Source organism: Muntiacus reevesi, chromosome X (genome assembly GCF_963930625.1).
Source record: "Muntiacus reevesi chromosome X, mMunRee1.1, whole genome shotgun sequence".
NCBI classification, from domain to species: Eukaryota; Metazoa; Chordata; class Mammalia; order Artiodactyla; family Cervidae; genus Muntiacus; species Muntiacus reevesi.
In genome coordinates, this window is record NC_089271.1 from 40,307,305 (window position 1) to 40,330,424 (window position 23,120).

Here is a 23,120-nt window from a genome sequence, read left to right on the forward strand (position 1 = left end):
TTGTTAAGAACCAGAAATGACACTTTTGATCAGTAACTTTTAAGACAGCACCTGTTATACTAGAAACACCAGCATATTATTTGAGGAGTACAAAAAAAATATATTTAGATCTTAACTTCATACCGAAAAATAACATAAATTTCAGATACATCAAAGAGATAAATGTAAGAGATAAATCAAAATCAAGAGAGAGATGTAGGTGAATTACCACATGACTCCCAGGAAGGGAAGGACTTTCTAAGCATCCAAACTTATAGCAATAACAAAGGGAAGGACTGACAGAGTTGGACTATGATTAGAAGTTCTCCTAATCAACCTCCACATGACCAATTTCACAGATTGACCCATTCCCCCATCTGCCACCTCCCCACCCCCCACCCCCTGTCAACCCGTGTAGAAACCTAATGAATGCCTACAGCACAGTGACTGCTCAAGGCTAACAGGCTATTGTGTGGTACACCTGCCTATGAACTCTACAAATTGCCTACTTACCAGGAGTTATTTATGTTTGTTTCCAAATGTGTTCTTCTTTATGCTAGTTGTGTGCCTGTTACTATAATTCTTAATTATAAGTCACATTTATCAAATGTGAGTGCAAAAACAGGGGAACTGGCTAGAAAAACCAGGTAAAGGTGATGCTGAATTTAACACGGGTGACAAGCCTGCTAAAGACTAGGGGGAGTGGGAGGGTCGGGGGGTGGGGGTGGAGGAGTGGATTTTTAAATACCTGAAAGGATTCTGCATCAATTACAGCTCATTAAGGTATCACTCCACTTTAAAGAAACTAAAACTAGAAATCATTGATGATGAATTTTGGATGAGATGTAAAAAAGATATAGCAGATTTTTTATCAATTAGACTCATAGTCAAAGAAAAGCAGTCCAAGATAAAAGGATTAGCTATTTAATGTGTATTCTGAAGCTTTAATGTTGAAGATACATAAACTTTTTTAGGATACCCCTTCCTATTAAGCAGACCAGCAATGAGAGCTAATCACACCAAATAAAGATGCTCCTTCTGTTTGACTGTCAGTTTCCACATGTCCAAACTCATCAGAAACAGAATGAAAAATAACTTGAAAAATATCTGAAAGACAATGATAATGGGTTAACATGTTTGATAAAGTTTAGATAAATTAGCAAGAAAAGCATTAGGGAACTAATAGGAAAATGGAGGAAATACCCAAATGGCCAATTTATAGAAAGAAAACAAAAAAATCAAGCATGAGGAAAATTAATACTTTCATTGGTTATCAAAAAGATGAAACGGTTCAATGAGATAACATTTTTGCCCATCAGGTCAATAAAACTTAAGCAATTGGCATGTTCAATGTTGCCAAATACACACTTAGGGATACCATTTGCTGCTGAAAGAAGACATTCTGGTAATCAATTATCAATCTGGTAATCAATCAAGACATTCTAGAAATCAATCAGGCAACCTAAGTTAAGAGGCTTAAAAATGTCTCTATCCTTTGACCAGGCAATTACGTCTCTGGATGCCATTCTTAGAAAATAACCTGAAATCTGAATAAAGCTTTGGCAGTAAGACACCCTTCAAAGTGTTATTTATTATAATATTTTAAAATTTGAGAAAAACGTTTCAACAAAAATTACTGTCAGGCACTGAAGATTAAATAGTCAACAAAACAGTCCCAGCCCTCTTTTGAGTTTAGAGCCTTTGGGGAAAGGGAAACAAATTAAACAAGTAATTATCTGAAGTCCAACAACAGGGGAATTATCAAATAAATTATGAGACATCCAAACGATGAGATGATACACAGCCATCAGAAATTAGCTATAATGAATTATCAAGGGCATGAAGAAGTACTTATACTAAATGAAAAGCTATCAAACTATAAATGGGTATCAAAAATATATTCCGACAGCAGGTACTAACAATCCTAGGTAAGATAGGCAGTATCTGTGGCATTTTAGCTTGGAGCTGCTTCCATTACCCCCACTACAATTCTGTGGCTTTATAGCTCTGTGGACACTGACACTGTGGAGTTGAGCCGATTTGGAGCTCCAAGGGAAAGCTCCAGGCCTGTAGAATTGTCGAAAACAACAGGGATTATTAGCAAACAAACATCACAGCTGCCTAAAGCTGCAATACTGGTTGGGGCAAACAAGACCTCAGTCCAAGACACAAAAGGGAGCTCTGGGGAATGAGACAGTCATAGGGGGCTTAAAGCTCTGACATATTCTGGAATATGGGATATAAGCTCTGGGGTTCTGGAAGGTTGGACAAATGTAAGGCCCTGCATTAGGTGTACTGTGGATAAGGAATTCAAATCCAGCTCAGTCGCTCAGTTGGGTCCGACTCTTTGCAACCCCATGGACTGCAGCACACCAGGCCTCTCTGTCTATCACCAGCTCCCAGAGTTTACTCAAACTCATGTCCATCGAGTTAGTGATGCCATCCAACCATCTCATCCTCTGTCGTCCCCTTCTCCTCCTGCCTTTAATCTTTCCCAGCATCAGGGTCTCTTCCAATGAGTCAGTTCTTCACATCAGGTGGCCAAAGTATTGGAGTTTCAGCTTCAGCATCAGTCCTCCCAATGAATATTCAGGACTGATTTCCTTTAGGATGGACTGGTTGGATTGTTTTGCAGTCCAAGGGACTCTCAAGCATCTTCTCCAACACCACAGTTCAAAAGCATCAATTCTTTGGTGGTCAGCTTTCTTCACAATCCAACTCTCACATCCATACATGACTACTGGAAAAACCATAGCTTTGACTAGACGGACCTTTGTTGGCAAAGTAATGTCTCTGCTTTTTAATATGCTGTCTAGGTTGATTATAGCTTTTCTTCCAGGAACAAGTGTCTTTTAATTTCATGGCTTCAGTCACCATCTGCAGTGATTTTGGAGCCCCCCAAAATAAAGTCTCTCACTGTTTCCATTGTTTCCCCATCTATTTGCCATGAAGTGATTGGACAGGATGGATAAGGATAAGGAATTAGCAAGGATCAAAGAAAGATAGAGGAAAGGCTTCCCTAATGGTTCAGGGGGTAAAGAATCCACCTACAGGGCGAGAGACACACAAGATGCGGGTTCAATCCCTGGGTTGGGAAGATCCCCTGGAGGAGGAAATGGCAAATCACTCCAGTATTCTTGCCGGGAGAATCCCATAGACAAAGGAGCCTGGTGGGCAACAGTCCATAGGGTTGCAAAAGAATTGGACACGACAGAGCAACTAACACACAACATACACACAAGGAAAGAGGAGAGCTTCTTAACTTTTCTACCAGAAGGATTTCACTGTTTCATTTGAATTTCTATACAAGAAGAAAGTAAAACCCAAGGCAGACTGGTAAACTGCCTGAAATTTGAAGCCATGGATTGGGGCACACATTCAAGGTCCATGCATTTAATAACCCTACCATACTCAAGACATTATGTAGTGCTAGAGATACAAAATCCCTGGTTCCTGCCTTGGAGAAGCTCATATTCTAATCGTGGAGCCAGATGACCAAGAAGTAATTAGAAAGCTAAGAAAAAGAGTTTTGATGGAGGGAGGGGCTTTAGATTAAACACAGCTGATTGAATATAAACATTTATCAATTTCCCTTCAGAAGTCAAGAAAGTGAAGAATTAGGAAAGATATAAAACAAGATAAAGAAAGTGGGAGAGAATCTGACAGAGAGAGAGGTCTACAAAATTTTAGATGAAAACAATTTGAAAAAAGACAACTAACTTGGCTGTGTCTTTCTTCCTTCTGCCAAATACCTCCAGTGAGGGCACCTAAACTGAAGCAAGTAAGCCAGTTCATTCCTGAGGGCCTTGAAAAGCAGAAGGTAAAAGTTAAAGAAGTGAAGTTTCCAGGGACATCTGAAGGAAATGGGAATTTACTTTTAAGAAGGGGGGTGGTGGGGAGCAAAGAGGAAATCCTTTAAAAGGGCAGTAAGACTCTCAGATTCTTTCTCCTCAACCAGAGGATCAGATAATTGCCTTTTCTCCACACTACAGAAGACTTTCTGAAGAGGTTGAACTCAGGAACACCAGTCATAACCGAGAACAGAATGGGATGCTCTACCACAAACAAAGAGTAAGTAAACACCTGCACAGCCAAGGGTGAAAGATCCAACCCTTTCCAGACTGGGCTTCTGAATACTAGATTTGAGCTTGTTACCCCAAAATTCCCTCCCACAAGAGATTCAAGGAGTCCTAGAAAGAAAAATTGACTGGCTTAAGGAAAAAAAAAAAAACACTTCACAGTTAGTTCCTCATAAATATTCTGGTTTCCCCCAATCAGAGAAACCCAGTCAACAAGCCCCATTCATGTCCACTGATTTTCCAGTCAAGTTTTCCATAACAGAAGCAACCTGCTTAACTATTTGTTGGAGGGCTACCTCCAACATGAAAGACAGATACCAAGACTAAGAAATGGGAAAAGAAAATCAGAAAAAAACAGACAAGATGAGGAAGATACAATTCACATATCATAAAGTTCACCCTTTTAAAGTATACAATTCAGTGTTTTCTAGTATATTCACAAAGCTATATCTCGATCAGCAAGCATAGTGCTTATCTAATTATCTAATTTCAGAATATTTTAATAATCTCAGAAAGAAACTCCACCCCCATTAGCCATCACTCCCCAGCCTCTCCTTCCCCCTTAGCCCCTGGCAACCACTAATCTAGTTTCTGTCTCAATAAATTTGCCAGTTCTGAACATCTCATATAAATGAAATCATATAATATGTGGTCTTTTCCATCTGGTTTCTTTCACTCAGTGTAACGTTTTCAAGGTTCATCCTCGCGGTAGCACATATTAGCACTTCATTTCTTATTGCTTTTATGGCCTAATAACACTCCACCGTGTACAACTACATTTTGTTTATCTATTCATCAGTCAATGGCCATCTGGGTTGTTTCCACTTTTTGGCTATTATGAATAATGCTGCTATGGACATTGCTTTATGACTCTTCTGTGTGAATATATGTTCCCAATTTTCCTGGCTATGTATCTTGGAGTGGAATTAATAGGTTGTAGAAACTATAACTTTCTGAAGAACTGCAGGGTGTTTTCCACAGTGACTGCACCATTTTACATTTCCATCAGCAAACTATGAGAGATCCAATTTCTACACAGCCTCACCAACATTTGTTATTGTCTGTCTTTCAGATTCCAGTCACTCTAGTGCGTGTTAACTGATATCTCATTGTGGTTTTGATTTGCACTTCCCTAATGACTAATGATGCTAAGCACCTTTTCATGTTTATGGGCCATTTGTAAATCTTTTTTGGAGAAATATCTATTTAATGAATTTTAAATTTCATTTAACATTGAATAGCCATGTCTGGCCAGTGGCTAGAGTATTAGGAAGATGGCCAGGATTACTTCTGGCCCCTTACCTTTGCCCAAGGTCAGGTGGGGATGGGCTAGGTGACTGGAGGTCCAACCCAACTTCATACCTCACTCTGGATGCTCCAGATGGAATAAGGAGTTAGGCAGCAAAGAGAAAGGCAAGGGAAACTGGTGCAACACCTGGAAGGAGGATGTACTTGGCACAGAGCCTGGTTCTCAAAACTTTCTGTTGATTATGAAAGCAACTCATGTTTATTGAGCGCTTACAAGGTGCCAGGAACCGTGCTTTATAGCCATGGTCTCATTTAGTCATTAGAACAATGCTATGAGGTAGATTCTGTCTCCAGTTTACAAATGAGGACGCCGTTTTAGACAGATCTGGTAAGCAGGTCTTAGTAATTGTACTCACCATAAAATTCTCCATTCCATTTCAACCTTAGAAATGTCTTTTCTTCATCTAGTTTAATTGTAACAATGATCTGACAGTTCTCAATAGGGATGCTAAGTGTTATTCAGGATTCCATCATTATGTTCAGCATATACTGTACAATTCTGTATCTACTAACCTATCTCACAGGGACATGATGAGAATTAGATGGTTTTTAAAGCAGCAAAATATTAGCACTAAATGAAAATCTGAACTCCTGACTTTATGCATTATGGGTCAGATTTTATCTTTTTTCGTGTGTTCATCTACACCCCTCCTCCTCTGAATTGACTCAACAACTCTATGATGAAAATTGACTGTCTGCCAGATGCTGTCCTAGCTGTAGAGAGACAGCAGCAGCTATAACAGCCATGAATCCTGACCTAATGAAGCTGAAAAGATATATTAAAGAAATATGTGGTTTGAAAAGTACACAAGCTCCAATAAGTTTCTGTCACATGGATGTCTTGTTGCAGTGTCTATTTCATAATGAACCTTATCTTTGCAGCAGAAGTACCCTTAAATGACACTCTCTGCCTACTAAGAAATTCTGAGTCTGAACATTATAGCTTTTCAAATGGCTTAAAATCCACGCATTTGGCAGAACTCGTCTATCATAGCTGCTTCTAGGGAAGTAGCACCCAGCTCCCAGGCACCACTAGCTGCCGAGGAACAAAAAGGAACTATTAAAGCTTACCTCCAGCTCCACAGGACCGTCCCAGACTCCCGTGCATGACAAAGGAGAACAACACAGCCAGCTACCAGAGCACTTCTTTTGCCTGAAGTGTGCCATGATTCCGCAATCTTTCACCACTACCCACCCCTGACCCCTATTTTCAGGTAGATAAAACAGAAACGATGAGGCTGTTCAGATGATTCGTGTGGGTGGCTACTGTGCTGACTGGGACAATAAGGCTGCAGAACACTGCTCCCTCTTAAAGAGTTCACATTTTATTCACCGCTATAAATAACAATTTAGTTCTTAAAACACTGCATTTCCACACTATATTGTACAAAACAGTAAAGCTCAGGTTCTCCGGTACATGGGTTGCTTCTGACAATAGACCTAAGTAGCCACACTTTGAGGGCTGGCCTCTGTCTGACTTCTCTCCCTGTACTTCGCCTCCAGGATGAGTAAGCAGGGCAAATGGTATGAATTAACTTGACTGGCACAGCCTAAAATGAAAGGTCTAACTCAACCATTTCCAGTCTCAAGCTCACGATTTCCTGTGTCTTACCCAGCCTCTCCTACCAAAGTAGTCAACCCAAGTTGACTGAAAGAAGTCATGGGCCCAACAAACTCACCAATAATATAGCTCAGTATCATTTGGCCAAGTTGCGTTTCCTAATTTAAAACATCAGTCATGTACAACCAGGGAGTCACAGCTGCAAAAATGACACTTTTGCCTGATCTTACTAAGAGGACTAATGGAGACTAGGAGAAGCCCCCCACCCCCTTCCTTCAGTGGTGTGGGTAGAGAGAAAGATTCCAAGTGCATCGATAAGAACAACACTGAAATTCAGTTTGCGGATTTTATATGATACTGACCACCAGTTACCTTAAAGCCTAAGAGCAAGTACAAAGAATATTGAGGGAGGGTGCAATAAATGACATTCCAGCTAAGGACAGAAATAGTCACCCTTGGTTATGGGAAGGCTAACGAAAACTCATACAGTAAACATCCTAAGATTACCCATAGTATTCATTATCTATGTGTTCATAAACATCCTTGTGAAGTACAAGTGACTAAAGCACTCCAGGCCAAGGATAAAAATTTTCCAAATGGGATGATGCTGTTTCAATGGCTTAGAGTACACCAAACAGCTCCAGTGAATTCCTAAACTACACAGTCACAAAGTCGGTTTTTTTCTTGGGGTAGTAAAAAGGCAGCAAAAATTGGGAGAAATGAAGACTATAATAGATAATAGATCACTAAGTTAGGTTACACTGGAGTACAGCAAAACCAAGGACATCCCAGTGCAAAAATCAGTGAGGAAATGTCACAGAATTGTTAAACAGGCTACCACTATTATCAAACATAGAAGGAAAGGGCACAGTAGTATATTACTTTTATTCATAAGTCTCTAGTCATTGAGCAATAATTTGACATCAGAGAGAGCAATGGGCAGGAGTAAAGGGAAAAAAATAGGTGTTTACCTATTGATTTCAGATATTTGTAGTTATTATGGGAAAGAAATCAATACTAAGGCTTCAACTTGGGCTGGGATTAGCAAACTTTTTGTGTTAAGGGTCAGAAAGTAAATATTTTAGGCTTTGTGGACCATATGGTCTCTGCTGCAACTACTCAACTCTGCCCTTGTAGTGTGAAAGCAGTCACAGACATCACAGACATTATTTAAATGAATGAGCGTGGCTGTACTCCAGAAAAACTTTATTTACAAAAACTGACAGTGGGCAGACTTGGCCCATGGGCCATAGTTTATTGAGCTCTGATTTACAGTTCTAAATCAATGCTTCTCTAATTTTAATGGGCCTCAACATCCCTTGGAGAACTGTTAAAAAGGAGATTGCTGGGTCCCACCCCCTAGAGCTTCTGATTTATAGGGCTGGGGCCTGAGAAACTGCATTTCTAACAAATCGCCAGGTGATACTGCTCTGCTGGTGAGGATGAAGTTCACCCTTGAGAACCACTGCTCTAGACTTCACTATTAAACAGGAAGTTCAACATTTTAAGTAGCTGCCAAAGTTCACACCAGATTGACTACAAAATTCTGCCACTTGTAGTGAGTTCCAAACTTCAAAGCTCAAATAAAATTCATTTAAAGAAAAGCAAGGGGAAACACACTAGACAGGGTTTTTCCTTCACTGACCTCAATGTAAACATTACCCCATCAGTGAAATACACACAAGTCTTCCTCATAGCTCTTTTTTTAAAAATTTTTTTATTTTTTATTTTTCAGTGGGTTTTGTCATACATTGATATGAATCAGCCATAGAGTTACACGTATTCCCCATCCCGGTCCCCCATCCCACCTCCCTCTCCACCCGATTCCTCTGGGTCTTCCCAGCCCACCAGGCCCGCCTCATAGCTCTTTATTCAACATTTTTCACCCAACATGTCCCAAGTCCTATAAAGCTCTAGAAATCAAACATGAAAATCAAATCAGTTTTTATAGACAATGGTAAATGACTCTTGCAAAATCAAAATATACATAACAAAGCCCACTTCTAATAAGAAGTGCTTCATTGCAAAATAATGTATTTAAGATAGCTTAAGATATTTGAAAAATTATGTCATTTTGTGTTCATAAGGATCAAATGAGGTAGATCAAATATAGCCTTTACTATCCTTCTCTTGCTTCCCTTGGGGCTCAGCTAGTAAAGAATCCACCTGCAATGCAGGAGACTTGGGGTTGATCCCTGGGTTGGGAAGATCCCCTGGAGAATGGAAAGGCTACCCACTCCAGTATTCTGGCCTGGAGATTTCCACAGACTGTACAGTCCATGGGGTCGCAAAGAGTTGGACACGATTGAGGGACTTTCACTTTCACTTTCATCCTGCTTTTACAAGATAAGGAAACTGAGGAAAATAAACCAAATGCTGATTTGTCACAACTAAAATTTTTTCCTTAAAATACTATTTTCCCTAGCAAGTTCTGAACTGCACTTATCAAATCCAACTTGTACATGGCTTTGCAGGACTATGCCTTTGAATGTATCTTCATGGGGAAAAGGGTCATTCTAATAAGATCTTCAAGTCCATATTCACATTTATGGGGCTAATTCTGAAGCCATCCCAGCAAGTCTAACCAAGAAGCCTGAACTTTAATCAGATCACAATTTAAAACATGCTTGACCTTTAGTGTTAAGTGGGTCATAGATTATAGAAGTGTGGTGAATCCCTTCCCAGCAACACAAGAGAAACACTCAGCAATGGGAGAAATACTATTAATGGAGATAATCCAAAAAATAGAGCATCAAGCCTAGAATCTCCCCCTCCATATTCCCAGGCTCTTTCTGCAACACTGATCATATATTCATTTGAACAGATACTTACACAAATTTTTTTACATCCATTTTAAGAGGGAAATGATTTTAAAAAGAAAGAAAACCAAGGAAAGGAATATAATCTACAATATGGATGGTCAGTAGAGGGTTTTTTTCCATTCTTATTGGCATGCTTTTAAAAGTATTGCACATGTTGATTATAATGTGAGATAATTACATTGTCACTTTAACCTGTGATCTGAATATTCCAGTAATGATTTTTTTTAATTTACATGAAATATAATTAAAGAAAGTCCTTAGTGAAAATGCCCTCTTGTTTGTTTTACAAGTATCTAATTATTTTACAAGTGACTAAATTAAAGAAAAAATATGAAAAAGATAATTTCACATTCAGTGCCAGATACTACTGCTGGGACAAAGATCCAGTTAAGACAATATTAAGCCTAAGAAGACCAGAAAAGGTTCTACATAAAAGCTCACCATTCCGCTTCTGAACTAATGGCTCAGATGGAAATCAGCAAAAATTTCTAACCTGAATAATGCAATATAAGCAATACTGTCCACAAATTATCATAGGAAGAGATGCCTTTTACTGTTCTCTGAAGCCAACCTAAGAAGTATTTTCATCAAAGTAAGTGGTCTAAATAGATTTCAACATGATCATTCTACTTGACAATGTAACATGACCTAGTAGATGAAATGCTCTTCTGTAAATGTAGGTAATTTAGATTCGGTGCCCAATCATATCAGAGACTACAGCTTCAGAATCTTTCCACCTCATTTTGTTTGTGATTAAGATGTGGACACTGCTGCCATAATAAAATCTGGGGAAGTTACATAAAAGAACACTACAATATCCATAAATTCTATATATGGCTATTTCCTAAATATATACTCTGGGATTCTTCTCGTCTCAGTTTTGAAATTTCACATAATGAACAATTAATTCATCTGTCAAATATCCAAATGCAAAGACAGAAGCTGCTACAAAATTTCCTCTTTTAACATAATCTTTGGAGCTTTTCTCAACACTACAAAAATTATAATCTAGAACAGTCTTGCAAACGATTGACGTAAATCTATAAGCTCAAAGAATACTATCTTTCCTATGTACCAAAGATACAATGACAGTTTTATTTTAAGCCACAAAGCACTCTAAATAGTATATGTCTACTACCTCAAAATATATTGTGCAAAATGGATTTCAGATACAAAAGAGAATTTTGAAGTTTTATTTACACTACACACACCCTAACTCCAAACAATGACTCTAGCAAGGACTCTTGGTGAAGTCATAAAATATACATAGATGGCACATCATAACTCTCCAATTAGGAATGGAGATTTAGTGAGTGCTGTGCCCCCTAATTTTTTTAAAGCTATTAGTTTTTTCAAATATTCCATTTCTGACAATTTCTAGTATGTTCTCAACTCTGCTTTCATCCATGCCATGGGCAATAAGAATGAAGGAAACAAATGTTTTCAGGCACTCCACATTTATACTGTCTCCAGTCAGACAATAAGAATGTTAATGAGTTTCTTCCCCTTTAGCTTAGGGTCAAAAAGAGAATCCAAAAGCAATAAACACACAAACAAACAAACAAACAAAAAATCACTTAGATGTATAGTATTTCTCCATTTAACAGTGAAAATATTTCAGAGGACCAGTCTCAATATCTTTATATTTTGTAGAAACAACCTACTACTATGGGGCTATTCAGACTACTATTCACCAACCTTGAAGGTAAACAAGACTGGGAACTGGACAGTCAGCTCCAGCTTCATTTTTAATCTATAACAGGATCAGCAAACTAAAGCCCAGGGCCAAATCTAGCCCACCACCTATTTTTGTAAATAAAGTTTTACTGGAATACAGCCGCACTAATTTGTTTTCCCATGGTTGTCTTCACATTACAATGTCAGAGTCTGAGTAGCTGCGACAGATGTGTGGCTCGTCAAGCTTAAAATATTTACTATCTGGTAACTACCAGATAGTTTGCCAACCCTTGGTCTACAAATATCTAAAATTGTTGAAGATCAGTACAAACATGTTCATGAGATAAAAGCTTGACCAACAACCCGTAAAATTTGCTTTACGCCACAGTGTCAAACAGACTCTGTAGGCAAACTCTGATAGTAGTACACACCTGATTAGAGAGCATTCTAACCCTCAGAGACCACTGGTGGGAATGTAAAATGGTACACTTTGGAAAACAGTTTGGCATTCCTTACAAAGTCAAAGAGAGTTACCGTTTGACCCAGCAATTCCACGTCTAAGTATATACCTAAGAGAAATAAAAACAGAACTTGCACATGAATGTCCATGGCAGGATTAATTATAATACCCAAAAGACGAATACTACCCAAATGAATTAATTTGTCATTAATTAATTTTGTCATTAATTGACAAAAGGGTCAACAAATGTGGTCATGCCACACGATAGAATACTACTTTATAAGAATATTTACTAAAGGAATGAAGTGCTGATAACATCTACAACAAGAATGAATCTTGAAACCCTTATGCTTAGAAAAAGAAGCTAGTCACAAAAGGCTACAATATATTATATGATTCCATTTGCATGAAATGTCCAGCATAAGCACATCCATAGAGACAGAAAGCAGATTAATCATTACCTAGGGTAGGGAGGGATGAGGAGTAAGAGTTAAAGTATACAGAGTTCCTTTAGGGGGTGATGAAAATGTTCAGAAATGTATTATGGTCACCATGCACAACCCTGTGGCTATAATAAAAACCACTGAATTGTACACCTTAAATGGGTGAACTGGATGGTATGTGAATTATACTTCAATACAGCCATTACTCAAAAAAAGACATTCTAGTAATCTGCTAAAACACCTAAAATCAGAATATCAGAGGCTTGTACTTTGGAATACCTCTTAAAAGACAACCAGTCTCTGCTTATACTAAATGAGAATCAGTGTAACATTACTAAAAAGCAGGCAATCAGGTCGTGTATGTTGTTGTTTAGTCGCTAAGTTGTGTCCGACTCCTTTGAGACTCCATGGACTGTAGACCGCCATGCTCCTCTGTCCATGGAATTTTCCAGGCAAGAATACTGGAGTGGGTGGCCATTTCCTTCTCCAGGGGATCTTCCTGATTCAGGGATTGAACCCGAGTCTCCTGCATTGGCAGGCAGATTCTTTACCACTAAGCCACCTGGAAAGCCCAGGTCACATATACTAAGGTGCAAATCCCCACACTGTCACTTATTATTGCTACTTTGTCCAGGGTAAGTTACTAATCTCCTTATTTCTCAGTTTCCTCATCTGTAAAATGGGGAGGGGGGGGTGACTGCCTCAAAAGGAAGGGCTGTGGCCAAGGTTATATTAGAAAAATATCAAGAATTAAAGAATTTAACACCATGTCCAGCGCATAATGAGCACTCAAACCATAGGATCTGGGAACAACAACAAATTCCTAAAGTTGTCCTTGTAGAATTTAGTTTTGTACTTAATGTTTGAATTTTTATATGTTACCAGTGTCACTAAAATAGGAGATGTGAACCTAAAACTGCTCTCAAAAATATAAGAAATATTAATTTAAAAAATAAAACAAAGTGAACATTTTTAAGAACTTTAAAGTGAAAGTCACTTAGTCGTGTCCAACTCATTGAGACCCCATGGATTATACAGTCCATGGAATTCTCCAGGCCAGAATACTGGAGTGGGTAGCCTTTCCCCTCTCCAGGGGATCTTCCTAACCCAGGGATCGAACCCAGGGTTCCCACATTGCAGGCAGATTCTTTACCAGCTGAGCCACAAGGGAAACCCAAGAATACTGGAGTGGGTAGCCTATCCCTTCCCCAGCAGATCTTCCCAACCCAGGAACTGAACCAGGGTCTCCTGTATTGCAGGCAGATTCTTTACCAACTGAGCTATCAGGGAAGCCCCTGATCTTAAGAACTTTAAGATTTCTTTAATTTTCCCTACCTGTATTCCTCTACTCCTTTATTCAATCAGCACAACACCCCTGCAGGGTCTATGCTATCACCCTCATTTAACATATAAAGAAATTGAGGCTCAGAGAGCTTAACTAACTTGCTCAGGGTCACAGAGCTAGAAATGAATGCCTAAATGAAAAAATGAATGAATGTTAGCACCACTAAATTTTACACACATGGTAGAAAAGAATGTTCATTTCACCATATTATTTATGTAATAGAGCCTGTGTTTAGCACTGAGAAAGTGCACATTTGGAAATTGTTGAAACTTATCTACATAGCTGCCAAAAGTAATTTGAGTATCTCAGAGACATTTTAGAAATAAAAAATACTTATGCTGCACTTCACAATCACTAATCCATGCAAATGGCTCATGAAGCAGCTATCATTCCTTCTATAAATAAGGAGAAAATGGTGATAATGTACCCCAAGGTTACCAGATCAGATCTTAGGGGGCTGCCTCACAGTCTTCAAAGCACTGTTGATCCATACGTTTGGGGAAAAATAGATAAGGGTAGGCAGGAAGGATATGAGGCTTCTTATCGGTTCTATAAGATAGCAGTGTTACAATGATAATCTGCACATGATGGCCAGGGCTAGAGACCTCTGTCAGTGAATTAATAACATTGTTTTCATAAAACATTAAAATCTTCATAGGGTTAAATCCATCCTAGATTTGAATAGACCAGAATACTCTAAACTCAGGGTTAGAATTAGAAGCCTGAGATACAGTCAATGTATAATATTTTGTGTTATTAAACTACACTGAGAGAGGACACAATCAGCGTTCTTATCTGTAAATGATTCAAATATTCAAAACAATGGTAACAAAGTAAAAAAATGTATCAAAAGAAATAAAAAAGATAGAAAAAGAATGTGTAACAGAATACAAGAAGTTGGAATGCAACAATATACACTCAGATACAAAGAAACTGGCTTAAGTACCATAAAGTAATCCTTTCTTGATGTGAATGGATGTGGACAACTAAAAAAAGGCCAACAAATGAATTTAGTTGGGGGGATGGGGGTAAGAGGGGTATAAAATGGGAGGAGAGTACTACAATTCTCCAACTGGGACCAAAAACCTTGAGGCATGGAAGAATTCAGTTCCCTATAGGTGAAGAATTTAATAAGAGAACAATGGTTTGAACTTAAATTTAAAGTATCTAAAATTTACTTTGTCATATCATTAAAAGGGGCCCATTTAATTCAAGTTAGGCACCAAGCTTGGGAATCAAAAAAACCTAACCTTAGGAGAAAAAATGGTTTTACCTAAAAGCCAGCCATCAGAATCTGCAAAACACAAGTAAAGGGAAAAAGAAATGTACTTTTTTTTAACCCTAACTATGTTGTTGAGATAGATTCACAGAAAGACAGTATAATGGTACCAACATCCACAGAAATGAAGTCAGAATCTTGCTTTTCAGTCACATGAGGAATGGAATATTAAGCATCATATTAATATTTATTTTGATAAATGCTTTAAATAGCCTCTGTTATAGACAAGCCTATTCTTGGTCCTCAGTCAGTGCATTGGCATTTTACATTATTGATCTGCCCCACCTTGAGACTTCTGTGATCCAGCTATTCCAATTCTTCTAATTTCGTGAGCTATACTCCAAACCACAAAACCCCACTGCTAGTTCCATCAACCCCCAGGAACTCATATATTCATAGTTTAACTTCCACAAAGTTGATTTCCAAATCTTCACTATCATTCTAGACCTCTCATTCAAACTCCACCCATGTATTTCCAGCTATGATCACTTAGAAATAGCCTGCACTCAATTCAAAGTGCCAATCCATATCAAGGAATACTGGGTTGTAGTTTAAGGGAAAACAGAGTTAAATAGATATATAGATGGATATGGAAAGGCCATCAGATATACTATTTGCAATGTAAAGTGAATATTTCAGTAGAATGTATAAATATGAGCCCATTCTGTTTTTAAACAAATATCTTCCAGAAGATGTACAAAAACTGGGGGCTTTCCTGAGGTCCAGTGGTTAAGACTGCTCACTCCCAATGCAGGGGGCGTGGGTTCGATCCCTGGACAATGGTTACCTTTGGATAATAGAGCTATGGATGGTGGGAGAAAGGAGAAACATTCACTATTTACCTTTGTGTCATCTATGTTTTAAAATTTTATAATTTTATAAATGCTAATAAAAAGAAAGTTAACAGAATATTATTAAGTCTTAAAACTGGAAACATATATGAACTCTCTCTTTAAGTCAAACTAGCTTCAGAAGTAAAATCTTCCCAGTGTAGAAAGTCAACTAAAAAATAAAACCAAAATGTGAGAGCTGTGCACCCACCCCATCAGCTTGTGCCTGGGGTTAGGTACCTGCCCTGCACTTGATTACTAACTCAGTCACTTGATTACTTAGGTGTGCAGTGTTGACAGAGAGTGGAGACGCTCACCACTCAGCGGCTGTGGTTCAGTATACAGTTTTCAGAGTCAGAGAAAACAATGTCAGTATTTTATCACAGGATATAGGAATAGCTACCCTGTGGAAAGAACCCCACCCCACTCTCAACAAATACCTATCTCTGAAACCTCATTACTTCTGGTTTGGCAACTTAGGAGTAATCAATCAACTATTCTGTCTGTTGGGGCAGGGGAATTGGAAGGGAAAAATTGGAGAGTAAAAAGGGTGGAGAAAGTTCCAAAACAAATTATATGTTGGATGGATAGTCAAGATTCTATATTGCCATGGCTAAAGAATGCATAAACTTATCAGTCTGGTGGAAACACTGATATTTCATTACAAAGACAAAAAGAAAAATGAAATAAGATGAGACAATGAACCTTTGGGCTTCCCATGTGGCGAAATGGTAAAGGATCTGCCTGCCGATGCAGGAGATGCAGGAGATCCCTGGGTTCAGGAAGATCCACTAGAGTAGGAAAAGGCAACCCACTCCAGTATTCTTGCCTAGAGAATCCCATGGACAGAGGTGCCAGCTGGGCTACAGTCCATGGAGTCGCAAAGAGTCAGATACGATTAAGCGACTGAGCATGCATGCATGGAACATCTACTGAAGAGGTAGGAAATTTAACCAAAAAGTCAAATAATTAAAATTTGCAGTAAATTCTGGAAATGAAGACATATGCCTTACTTTAAGGACACCCACTGCAGTATTTCCACAGCTGGAATCAACAGCAGACTGCAGCATGAAATAAACGGGCTTTAGAACTGGTAGGATTCCCATGTGATCTTGGGCAAGTTACTGACCCCTCTGAATCTCAGTGCTTTCTGTAAAATGGGTACAATGAAAGGAGCTAACATATGTAAAATGCCTAATATTTGCAGGCATAATTGTCCCTTCATGAAAAAGACATGTTAAGTTACAAAGATTTTTTTTAACTTGTGAACATATGTCAAAGTTCCTTTAAACCATTTCTGCCAGGTTTAAAATGTGAAAACATTTACAAAAATGCAAAAATTCAAGCACCATCTCCAAAAGTGAGGTATGCTTGCTTCTTTAATTTACTGAGTAGAGCTATCACTGAGGATGGTGAAAGAATTTTCAATTTAAAGGAGCTATCTAGAAACACAATATAAGGGACATTAAGGAGCTATAGTTCGGCAGGTGAAGCCACTGCAGAGATGAGGTGGAAATGGAGGGTTGGGAGGAATTGCACATGTCAAGGCCACAGAACATGTTATTGTCTTGGAAGGTAAGGGAAAAATCACAGGAAACATTATAAAGACCACGTGCAAACCACACTTCAAGTCCTAAAGCAGTCTGTAGAAAGCAGATATGAAGATACTTGGAGAAGGTTGTGCACATGCAGAAGAGCAACTGAGAAGCTTAGTTCACTCCAAAGGGGTCCTAGAATCAAACTCCATCATCAGGGATCACCACTGCTTACCTCCTCCCAATAACACCTGCCATGTGGGGGAATCTGCACCCTGCATGTAACATGCTTTTCCTCTGCAGGACTTCAGTTGATCTCCCACAGCCTGATCTTTCTGGGGCACCAGCACTCTAACTGGTGATTGTGCTTCTTTTTCCCTTGTTAAATGATTGTCCCTCGGATCAAGCAATTCTTTCATGAAACATCTCATTTCTGGAAAATTCTTGGTTCCTTCAGGCTCTCACTTGACTTTATTTCCGAACATGAACAACTAGTTTACCTATCACATCTTGCTAAAATTCTTGGGAAAGATGTTCCAACATGATGTAACACCGTTCCTCCCCCCGCCCCTACCCCATGATATTAGAAACCCAAATCACTGGGCCAATCAGTATATATGAAAGCCATAGTAATTAGGACAAATTAGTAAAGCTGAATTTTTCTCTATGTTAAATTATATATTCTGCATATTATTAATCTGGTTTTTACATAAATGCTGCATTTAACTCAATTCTCTGGCAAACAGCATTATTGGAATTGCAAGTAGGAAATTTAAAGTATATAAGCAACTTAACCATATCCTTTTAATAGAGTGTATGTGCAAACACAATCCATACTAAATTGATAGATGCCTTGTTATTAAATTAAGTCATTATAGTAGACAGCCACCATCAACTGTTATTGAAGCAATCCTTGTTCTATGTTGTTCCAAGCATCAGACAATCACCATGTTAGCATTAGATGAGTGTCATAAATCAATGTAAATCTTAAAAGACCCAAAAAAGTCAAGAGCAACATAGGCTGAAACAAAATTGTTAATACAATAAGGCTCAAAAACACAGTGTAGAGAAAATAAAATCCATGTCTTGGTCCTTTGGCGTTGATACTTCCCCCCAAATATTTATTCCACTTTTTAAAAACTGTGAGCCTTTGAAAAGCCAGTCCCAAAATATTACATACATAACCTAAGTTTTAAAACCAGTGACTCTCAATCATACCTGCACATTAGAATCACCTAGAGACCTTTAAAAAATACCAATGAACAGAACCCTCTCCCAGAGATTCTGATTTCATTGCTCTGACACAAGGTCCTCTCACTGATCTTTTTTAAAAGCTCCCCTGGTGATTCTAATATGCAGCCAGGTGGTCAACTACTACTTTAATACAGCCTTTTGAGACAATAATTGCTCTGAGGTTGATAAACATGCTTTTTGCCTTTCAATGAGATTTTATTATAAAACTACTCAATTCATTCCATAGCTAATGAGCAACTGTTACATTGCAGGTTCTGTGTTAATAATAAAGAAAGATATGTAAGATATATTTCCTGCCCTCAAGAAGCTCCCTGTTAGCTAGGGAGAGTGACCCATAAATAAGAAACTGTAACTAAATATGATAAGAGCTCTTGAGGTGTAAGCAAATACAGCATGCCTCACAAACTTGTATGTCATCCTTGAACAAGGGTCAGACTGCATCATTCCAATTTTAGTTTATGTCCTACCAAAGCAGGAAAGTCAGAAGTTACAGGTTACTAAATACCCAGGCAAAAGTATTCAGCCTACACAAGGCAAAAACAGTGTACATTTTGCTACTCTCTTTCACAGAAAACTGCTGTACCATGAAGGTAGGCATTTCTACATTTTAATTTGGATGAATCATTTTAAAATTTCCTTCATGTAATATTACTGATTGTGCACTTGCCTATAAAACCATCAATTTGCAAAAGATACAGTAAATGCTCACGACCATAAAAATTAGCTGATTACCTGTATTTGCATAATACCTTTCCCTTCCAGTAATTTGCTACATTTGCTAAGACAAGAAGTTTTGGGACAAAGACAGCATTGGACATTTGTTTCAGTCACTTGAAAGATGTTACATGGGAAAATGTCATGGAAACAATAGGCATTCAAGGACCACTTGCAAGACTTTCAAAAATAAGAAACACAGGGGGAAAGAGTTTAAATTAAAAAAAAAAGGAAAGGCATTCTCCCAATATTCATAATGAATCAGACAACTGATTCCCAGTAAAATAATGGGTGGGTGAGTGAGCAGATAAGTAGTGAGGCAGGGGAGTTGAGTGGGTAGTCAACAGATGGGTAAAAAGGTGAAATCCATTTTAAAGCACTTCAGTGAAAATTTAAACCCGTTACACCCTAGGGGTCAAACACAACTTGTGATGCTAATTTAGTTAAAGAAGAAGAATCACAATTCCAGAGAACTTGGATAACAATCAACAAGGTTTTCTGTGCAAAGTGAATGTCTTCAAGGGCTTTCTGTTTAAATCCAGAGTTGAACAAATTCTGAGTTTAAATGCCTGCTGTCAGAGACCCTGCAAGAAAATCTCAAGTGAATTTCAATTTTCAGATCAATATATGCTGAGACAATTTACCGGAGAAAACCCTCCAACCTTTACACAGGGTGAGGAACACTTATCATCACGTTCTCTGCCACAAAGCCTACCTTGAATGCATTATTTCATGGAACGACATATCATAATCGGCATTGACCAAGCCAGGCTTTGTAGGTTTCACATTCACAGTAGTTAAGGTAGCCACAGAGGACCTATCACCTCAAAATTAGCTTGTTCCCCCTCCTCGTGAAGCTCTGAAGTAACAGAGGAGATGAATCTCGTTCTCCCAGAGGCATTTACTGAAGATATTCTATCAATTATAAGTCAGCAGAATACTGATTGTGCTAATGTGATGCTGACCACTTTTCTTTTCAATATCCAAAGAGATCACATCATCACTCTTTCAGATCTCAAGGAATCAGAACTAGCTACTAACATTGATTCAATGATGCCTATATTTCATCATCACAATAGAACTAACATTTTAATCTCACACTTCCCGATTGTGACTCTGCTGGCTCATTTGAATCAAATATAACTAAGACACAACAAACATCATTCCCCTTGGCACCCCCCCACGCAATCATTTGGGGGCTTTTGGGAAACACATTATTTACCTTCATTGGATGCCAAGAATGAAGAAACCAAGATTTTTTTTTTTTGACATATTTCTCTCTCTAGAACTGTGCTATTCACATATGACTACAAGCACTTGAAATGTGGCTAATCCAAATGAGGAGCTGAATTTTGAATTATATTTCTTTTTAATTAATTTACATTAAATTTAGAAAGATAGTTCAGTTATTAGAAAACTTTTAGGTATGTTTGCAACAACTTGGGTATGTGAATCTACTTTTGCAAATGCAAATTTTATGAGAACAAGTATGTCTGATGAAAATTCAGCTTAGTGTCAGAATGGAGATGTATGGTTAGTGTAAAATACACACTGGATTTTGAAGATTATGAAAGAAAAGATGTAAAATAGCTCACTAATGATTTCTATACTGATGACATGTTGATGTGATATAGTCTGGATCTATTGGGTAAGAGAAAATATTTTGTGAAAATTAATCGCATCTACTTGCTTATAATCTTTTTAATGTGGCTATTAGAAAATTTACATATGCAAATTTCACATATACAAAATTACATATGGGGCTTGCATTATATACTGTGCGGACTGCTCTGCTCTAGAGCACTTCCACAACCACCTTAACAGAGCACATTTGGATACCGTTCTTCCAGTAGACAAGCTAGTCATGTAACAATAGGGGCAAAGAGTAACATGTCCTTGTATCAATTGTATCCGAGGAAAGTATGTAGCAAGCTCTACCCACAATCTCACCATGTGAGGCAACACTGTAATACCTCAACATGGAAGGAAATTAGTGAGTTATCCACACTTATAAAAATTGAAATTCAGTACTGCAGACAACTTAAAAAAAGAGATTGAGCCAACTGCTCTAAGGTCTTGGTTTCATTTCCCAACTGCGGACCTTAAAATAGACAATAAAGCACCACTTCCAAAAAGAGGTAAAATATTTCAACGGTAGCTATCTACCAATCCTTAAAAACTAGGCAAAAAATTTATCTTCAATTTTATCTCCTCAACTTCTAAAGCCACAGAATACACGCTGAACTAGGAAATCAACTTCAGATCGCCAGCATTTCCCTCACAAGCAAATTAGCAGGATTGTGCACTTGGAATACTGTTTGACAAGAATGAAAAGGAAACTATTCAAAACAGATTTAAGGAATGGACAATTAGATGAAGAACTGCAGATTTAATTCTCAATCAGCCCTGTGATTAATCTGATTCCCTGCTTTTCCCTAGTGTAATTATACAACACAGATGAAAGGATGAGCATTTGGACTGTCAGTTCTATATTCTGGACCAGCCCGGTGACTCAAAGCAGACGGCGCTACCACGCTAACCACCATCCCAACAGTCGAGGGAAGCCTCGAACACTGATTTAACAGTCATTGCATAACGAAGCATTAAAAATTCGGAACCCCCCAACTCTTTCCGCGTTGGTCTACACCAGGTGAAGAATTTGCTGAAACCGAACGCACCCCGTCTTAAATGACCCCCTCCAATCCGGGCATGGGGCGAACACAAAGGCATGTATCTAATACCATGCACAATAGACACACACCCCACAATTTAAGACCCTGGACGTTCTTTCTCTGTCTCTCCACGGAAGCAATGAAATGCAAGCTGCTCTTTTCTTTAATGGTCTGTGGTACACGCAAGGTAACAATAAGCCCAACTGTTCCCAGGAAGCAACTATAAAATCGGTTCTGCCACGTCCCTGTGCAACCGTCAGATAAAATGCAGACAGCAGATTTCAGCCGGCCCCACGCCTCTTAAAGGGGGCCGACCTCGGCTCATCGGCCTCCACGGATCGCCGAGAAGCCCCCAGACTCCCGCCCGGCTGGAGGTCCAGGTACACGTCTATAAATACTCCCGGGTGAGGAGGACAGGGGAGGTGGAGGGGAGGAAGGGCAGGGGGCAGCCCCGGGTGGGTGCGGGTGCGGAAGGACCCGGGCATCACTAAATGCATTTTCCCACACTCCCGCTCCCCCGCGTGGAGACTCACTTGCCGATCACCTCGCACAGCTCGTACACATCCTCGAACAGCACGTCGTCGTCGGCCATGGTCCGGAGGGAACAGTGGCCGCAGCGTGGAGGGCTCCGAAAACGGGGGTGGGGGCGCCAAAGAGCTCACTGCCCGGCCCCTGACTCGCCTCCTCCCCTCAGGACCCGCGAGCCCTCGGTGTCGAGGACACTCGAGCGGGGCGGCGAGGCCCGGAGACTGCGGCGCCTTCCTCAGCTGGCGACCGCCCCGGCGCGGGCGGCGGGGCCGGGGCGCAGGAGCGAGGGCGGCCCGGGCCCGGCGCCGCCCGCCCGCCCGCTGCTCCTCGCGCTGCTCGGGCCGCGCTGCCCGGCGTGCGGATCCTCGGGGATCGCGCGGTGCCTCGCTCTCCTCTCGTCAGCCCGCGCGGGCCGCGAGGCCGCGACCGTTCCCTCTGTCGAGGCTGGCTCCGGCTCGGCGCGGGGCAGCTCGGACTACAGGGGGGGCCGCGGCAGGACCGTGGAGGGAGGATCGCCGCGGAGGGAGGTGGCGGCGGCAGATCGGCGTTGGGGACCAGGAGGCGGCGGCAGAGACGCTCCCTCCTTCTTCTCCTCCTCCCGCCGCCGCCGCCGCCCGCCCGCCTGGGAGTGGGA

At 39.7% G+C, this 23,120-nt stretch overlaps 1 protein-coding gene across 8 annotated transcripts in view; it reads right to left on the reverse strand.

Annotated features, from left to right (window-relative positions):
• CASK (calcium/calmodulin dependent serine protein kinase) overlaps positions 1 to 22,696 on the reverse strand; it is a 369,874-nt gene extending 347,178 nt beyond the window's left edge. For all 8 annotated transcript variants that reach the window (XM_065915191.1, XM_065915189.1, XM_065915187.1 and 5 more), the window contains exon 1: positions 22,492 to 22,696. In XM_065915191.1, the coding sequence (XP_065771263.1) occupies positions 22,492 to 22,550 (59 nt within the window). In that variant the 5' untranslated portion in view covers positions 22,551 to 22,696. The remainder of the gene's footprint in view (positions 1 to 22,491) is intronic.
• Between the last annotated feature and the right edge of the window lie 424 nt (positions 22,697 to 23,120).